The following is a 6412-nucleotide window of genomic DNA, read 5'->3' as shown; positions in this document are numbered from 1 at the left end:
AAATACTTCTGAGACGTTAGGAAAACACAATCTGATGGCCATGGATGGGACAGCCATGAGCACTGGCACATTTTGCAATCACGTCCGCTGCATTGATGGAAAACAGTGCGTGGGCTAGTTCGTTCCCTTGAAGAAAGCTAGACTACACCAAAAGTCGAGGCTGGCGGATTTGCGCACTTAGTCTCACACAACGTCCCTGATATCACAAATGTTTTCGTATTGCACAATAGGCATTACGCCGTGCTCTCGCTGACTAGACGTCTAGATCTTGACGCAGTGAGCTCCTTTCTCTGGCGTCTCGATACATTTGGAGTTGTCCGGGCAGTACTTCCCCTTGCAGCCAGGGGTTTCTGAAGGAAATAGCTTGTGTTACATAAAGGAAAACGTACACTGCTTAAGTACATCAAGTGATGTCTGGTTGAATCGGACCCGGACAGTACTTCGAAATCCTGCTACAAGTCGAGACAGCTGTCGGCATGTCCAAATGTCCGCTTGCAGCTCCAAGCGGGGGCCTTGAAATCGTGACAAATTGGAGACGCGTGACGGCCTTCTTAATGCACATCAAAGCAGTTAAAAGCACATACTCGAGTTCCATACGAAACACGAGTACGTCAAAGCTGTACCCACTTTTTCCACGCCGACAGAGGGCACCGTTGGGCGTGTCAACGCAGGTCAGACCACCCTCGCAGACTCTCACTTCGCACGTGTTGGGCAGACAGATGGGAGAGCCGTCACGGACATAGCAGTTGGTACCGCGACGGCAGTAGAAGCCCTCGCACGAGGGAACATCTGAAGAACGCACAGGTCACCAGGGTTGAAAACATGCTTTGAGCATAGTTCATAGCCAGGGTAATAGGCGCCGTTCGGAGCGGCTGGGAAGGTGAGGCATGCAGTAATGATTTAGACGGACAGCTGACATCGAGCGTTTGTTGAGCGAAAAGCAGGTATTGGAGAACAAAACAGATACGCTTTTCACCTCACGGAAGCTGCGCCTGTCAGAAGCCAACCCAGAGTCTCCCGATATAACAAGAATCCAGTGCCATTCACGTCAACCCGCCCCGCCGGACACGCTCTTAAGATGGCGCGAATGCCGACTAAACTGGCCAGTGAAGAGTGGACTGGTCTCCACGGCAACATCGCCAGAGGCGTATCGGCCTACCTGGCACACAGTCCGGCCCATCGGGCAGCTCGTTGCAGAGTTCACCGGCGGCACAGTAGATGTCGGCGCAGGTCACTGCAATGCGAAGAATAGGGTCAGTCTAAGGGCGAACTGTCAGCAGTCCGCCTCTTCTTTATGCCACGGCGCGGCGGCGGGGTCAAATGCCATCGTGGCATGCTACAGAGTCGCTCCATGTCCGCTAACACGGCTGTTTAGTAAAAAAAAAAAAATGCCTGTCGAGGGCTTCAAGGTACGTCAGCTGCGTTTGAATGCGTCATACAAAGAATGTGAAGAAAAAGCGGCTTACGTCTGACGCACACCGGACCGGTGGGTCTATCTTCGCACTTTTCATTCGCCTTGCATTCCCAGGTTTTACAGGTGGGAGCCTCTGAAATAAAGGATATGGTGTCATGCACGGGGCACCGGACCACGCCCATGCGTCAGCGTTGTCTCTAAAGCACTGTAGAAACTGTAACACATCTAATGCGTTGTTCCAGGTGAGTGATTGTGCCTACGTGGCGTAATGGACAAGCGGTTAGCGTCTTTAACTTGAACATGGGGTGCCCGGGCACCGGTTGTGCATGGGCCCTTGAGCACTGATATGACCTCTGTGGTCGCTGGTGCCCCGTAGAGGTGGGCGTAATATCGTGCATCGCGTTACATTTTCATAAAAAGTGAGTGCGGTCGCTGTCACGATAGCATCAATCTTTGTGTGATATACACGAATTATGGTCTGAACCAAAAATATGACAGGCATATGACAGGCATATACAAATATGACAGACAGGTGCTTGGCTTTTCTCACATGCGCACATACCTGGAACGCATACTTGACAGATTTGTTCTTCGCAGACGTTATTGGGCGGGCATTTTTTGCTGCATGCTGAAAGAGAAAGACGTTTGTTGCATAACTTGTACAAATAATTCACCAAGCGATACCGAGAAAACTTCTAAACTTTGCGTTGACGCTATTGTCAGTGTCTGGGAAATAAATGGGTCTTATGGCCTTCGAATTGAAGTTCGCTCTATACGTATAGCTCCGATGAATTCGAAAGCACGCAGTCACCGAGCAGTCTAAAGCGAACACATTCATGTCCTTAGATTGGCCAACGACGAGGTATGCACGGTTTGGAGAGCATATTGACATGTAATAACTCACCTCGGGCACGGGTAACTATAGCAAGACATGCCAGGCGAATCACAATGCTCGCAATCCATGGCACACCCAAAGTCAGGTAATGTACCTATGTTCGTTGATGAAGAGTGACATCCACTTACCGCCTCCAGGTTGGCGTCCGGGGATAAGTTTCTTGTTGGCCTGGGCACCGACATAGGCAACGAGCAGCAGAAGAACGAAGGCACGGCTGGCCATGTTTTGTGGTCGGTGCGGCTGGGATGAAGTGGGAGCGGCGTCAGAGATGGATGCTGCTCGTCTCCTGCCGGGCCGTCGCCGCTTTTATACAGGCTCTCCGGCCCCGGGCGGCCGCAGCACGCGACCAATGCGCAGCTCCGGTCATCGCGAGCCGGTTCTGCGGATGACGTCAGAACTGAGATCCCCGATCGGCACACGTGTGCGCGGTGAGGCAGGTCAGCACGTGGGCACATTGGGAAAGGGCGAGGATTACGGGGTTCTCTGGTCACGCGCGTGTGGTGTCGGTGTACTCTGTGGACTGTGACGAATGAGGACTGTCGTGGTATTTCGGGCGGTCCTTTAGTGTTCAGCGGCACAAATTGTTCCCCCCCCCCCACCCTGGAAATCTGGATCCCTGCTATCATGATCCCTAACCGGAGCGCAGAACATACTTAGTGCTGCCGTAACAGTTCATATGGGCATGGGGTCAGGAGTGGAACGAAATGAAATTCATGACGGACCGAGAACAGGACTCCCCCACATCCAGAGATTTTCCTTGCTATGGTGTTAGCTGCAGTTCTGTTGTTAATTTGGTTTGCTTATTGAGAGACCTAGAAAGTCATTTGGCCTAGTGGCGTCCCCAAAAGATTAAAAGCAGGACGACTGTGGGTTATTGTATTAGCCTGGCTATGCTGCACTTATGTTGCCAGAATAACAATCACAAACTTCGTTCACGAACTCAGAGTTTCCTCGGAGCGAGGCACATCGCTCTAAAAATATAGGGAGACAATGTCACAAATGAAGGATTTCACAGCAACGAAAGCTACGTCATATAGGGGAGATATTGTTGAGAACGATGGCTATCGCCAGCTAGCTTTTTCCGTAGCGGGAGTAAACTAGCCTATGGATTACAGAATGGTCTGCATACTGTGTCAATAGATGCCACTACGTACGTAAAATAAGGGTGTGTTAGGTGGACATCATACTCATCGAAAGGAAACCAGGCATTTCAGATCATGTAGAAACCGGACTGGCGGTAACAGAGCTACGACCACCACCTGATAGCATTACCTTACGCTTGATGCAGGCAACTTATCTGAAAACTAATCGGCATGTTACACCGTTCATTGCTGGTAGTGTTGATTAATCATAGCAAAAAAGTCGCACAAAACGGCACAAGCTTGCCGTTTTGCAAACAACGGATTGACTCAGGGGTCTTGGCTCAGCTGATTTGTTGGCCGGTTTCGATGCTCTTGATTATTCCGAAGCCACTTATCATGTTCAGCTTCGCGAATGCATGGCAGATCCCGGACCACTATGGGGCCCCGCGGCATTCAGTTCTGCTTGACCGCTCAGATGCATGGTCGCCTATTGCCCATGCCGGGGGATCACCGATGATCACTATCACCGATGACCTTGCCCGTAAGCGTTCGGGAGCCCATACGTGTTTCGAAGCCCCGTCAGTGTATTATGGGATATGACCCCCTTGAGACACAACTCGGTGTTAGGTGCGCATGGCGATCTGGAAACCCACTGACCTCTACCAATCAGCTGTCCGTCGGAGGCTGATGGCCTTAGCCTCCCTTGGAAGCATGAGATCCTGTTGATCGCCTCGGACGCTCGATCACCCTGTGAATTTAGCGTTACGGAACTTCTTGGTCCCCTTGAGGCCAGGCCGTCTCCGTTCATTCGATCGGCTAGAAAGCTTTAATCCTCTTGGGCAGCAGGCACTCCCAGGATCTAAGATTCCAAGCCTGTGTGCCAACAGTTGTTTCTGTTTCTTCATTCATCTATATCATGCGCCGTTGTTTCGCAGCGCATTAAGCGTTTCACGCGATCCGGCCGATCTGCTGAACACTACACAAACAAGCTTGCGCGTGAGGCTAACAAGATCGACGAAGACCTGCAATTGCTGTCTTACTTGACCTGTTTTGCTTCATAACGGCAATGTGCGGGATTTGCCGCCTGATATCAGTCCCAGAGGTTTTCTCCAGGGCCCCGAATAATATTCGAGGCAAGGGGCAACTTTGTCCCCGACATTGTATGTAATGCGCTATTCAAGTGTCTAGTTGAATTGGGGGCTTTCATTGTGCACATAGGATTTAAGGAAATTTCGGTTTTTGGCGATTGGTATCCTTTGTTTCTACAAGTTCACTTCCAGATACGTTATAATTCTTGACCAGATATGTTAAGAGCCCCAAATTTTTGCTGCCAGCACAAAATTATCCGGTGACACGAAAACGTTTTCCACCACTAATTTATCGCACATATCGTGAATGTATCGTTAGCGTCAGCGAATGGTCTTCCGAGAAGGGAGCTCGTCAGAACTGACAGTATATTTCGAACACCGCGACTGGGGCCATTGTGCAAACACGTGTTTGTTTACAGTTGCAAGGAAGGATTGAGAAGAGGCAATTGTGTAGACGGCCGCCACGTCGAAGACACCGATGTTTCATGTGCGCTATATTTCATGTCCGCACATCGCCAACACCTCGCCTCGACTCCTCGTGGACGCTGGCAGCGAAACAACGAAACCTCGGAAATGGACAGACTAGACCTAGAACTAAACAGAGCGGAAACAGGCAAAACAGAGACTAAAATTAGCAATGCAAAATTAATACGAAAATAGCATGGATTGACTAACACTAAATTATACCTCAAGATAATAGCAAACTAAGTGACTCAACAAGCGAGAAGCGAGCACTAAATCGAACTAGACATGCAAACGGTACACCGACTACAATTGTATTACGGACGAGATAATCGTTCCGACTGTTGGCCTTGTCTGGGTGACAGCCTGTGTGACCTAACACACCAGGCGAGGGCAAAGTCCAAAAAATTATTCCACCTGGAACGCTTACATCGAGTTTGAAATGGGCGCTGCGCTCGGCCAGCAGCTTATCTTGAAGAATTGTCCAGAGCATTCTGTTGGATAGTTCCAGGACCTGCCGAACGTAATTGGAATTATTGATGCAGTGATTATGAGAGGGATATATATATATATATATATATATATATATATATATATATATATATATTCGTTGGAAATTCTTTCACGGCCGAAAGTGCCCCCTACTACACCGCTGATGGTTTAGGGAGTCGCACCAGTCCGTTTGATTCATTTCCATTGATTTACAAGCTATTTATTATTTGACAGTTAAGCATACACGCTTGTCGAAGCTTTTGCTGCACTTGACTGTTCTACCAGTGTCTTACCAAGCATGTATGTGGAAGCTGGTTTCACATTGTCTACATTTTTACATTGTAGGAATTTGAAATTCATTTCCAACGCACTTTTAAGTTAGATGGCCACTACTGGCCAATGGTTAGGAACTCAGTGCAGCATTCAATTTGCCCCACTTGGTCCATTAAAGCATTGTTGGTATACATGATTACTATCACTTGCAGAAAATATGGTAAGTTAACCTAATTACGTAAAGTGCTCACCCTTCTTGGTTACTCCAAATGTTTTTTTTCTCCAAAAGGCTACCATTTTGATGGTAACATTATATGGTGTGCCTTATATTGTTGCCCCTTATAAACATGCGTGCACTTGTGCTAGGAAAGGGTGTTACCAACCCCAAATGTAGGGAAACAAGTATGAAATATGGACAGGTACACAGTACTCATGCTTTCCGGCCCTCGTTAGACTGAATCTTTTATGTAGACCGCGCAACCTTTTATGAATCAATGTCCTCGACATTTTTTTTTCAGTTATCTTCGTACCATGCTTCACGTTTTCGGGCACAAGCATAGGAATATTTCGTGTTCATGCTTGGAGCATTCCAAGCTTAATGAAGTGTTAATTTGTAGTGTGCCTGCCAGCTGACCGTGTAATGCTAATGATAGTCGTTTGTTTTATTACCATTTATGTGGCGTACCTCAAAATTGCCGCCTTTTCG

The 6412-nt window shown here is 48.4% G+C and overlaps 1 protein-coding gene across 1 annotated transcript; it reads right to left on the bottom strand.

The window, feature by feature from the left end:
• Positions 1–261: 261 nt before the first annotated feature.
• On the bottom strand, positions 262–2531 carry LOC119108365 (spore coat protein SP60-like). Its single transcript, XM_037231941.1, has 6 exons — positions 2438–2531; positions 1977–2042; positions 1467–1547; positions 1160–1234; positions 628–789; positions 262–350 (listed from the first exon to the last, which is right to left on the bottom strand). The coding sequence occupies exons 1-6, from the start codon at positions 2529–2531 to the stop codon at positions 262–264; spliced, it is 567 nt and encodes a 188-aa protein (XP_037087836.1).
• Between the last annotated feature and the right edge of the window lie 3881 nt (positions 2532–6412).

The sequence above is a fragment of the Pollicipes pollicipes genome, unplaced genomic scaffold (genome assembly GCF_011947565.3).
Source record: "Pollicipes pollicipes isolate AB1234 unplaced genomic scaffold, Ppol_2.1 Scaffold_6686;HRSCAF=7923_pilon_pilon_pilon, whole genome shotgun sequence".
Classification (NCBI taxonomy): Eukaryota; Metazoa; Arthropoda; class Thecostraca; order Pollicipedomorpha; family Pollicipedidae; genus Pollicipes; species Pollicipes pollicipes.
The sequence above is the reverse complement of the archived record's forward strand: the minus strand, read 5'-3'. Positions and strand labels throughout refer to the sequence as shown.

Excerpts from the sequence above, each read along its gene's own strand:
- LOC119108365 (XM_037231941.1), bottom strand. The coding sequence starts at position 2,531 with ATGGCCAGCCGTGCCTTCGTTCTTCTGCTGCTCGTTGCCTATGTCGGT. Across the intron at positions 2,043-2,437 it reads CGGACGCCAACCTGGAGGCG|CATGCAGCAAAAAATGCCCG; the intron begins GTAAGTGGATGT and ends TTTCTCTTTCAG. Across the intron at positions 351-627 it reads CCTCTGTCGGCGTGGAAAAA|AAACCCCTGGCTGCAAGGGG; the intron begins GTGGGTACAGCT and ends TATTTCCTTCAG.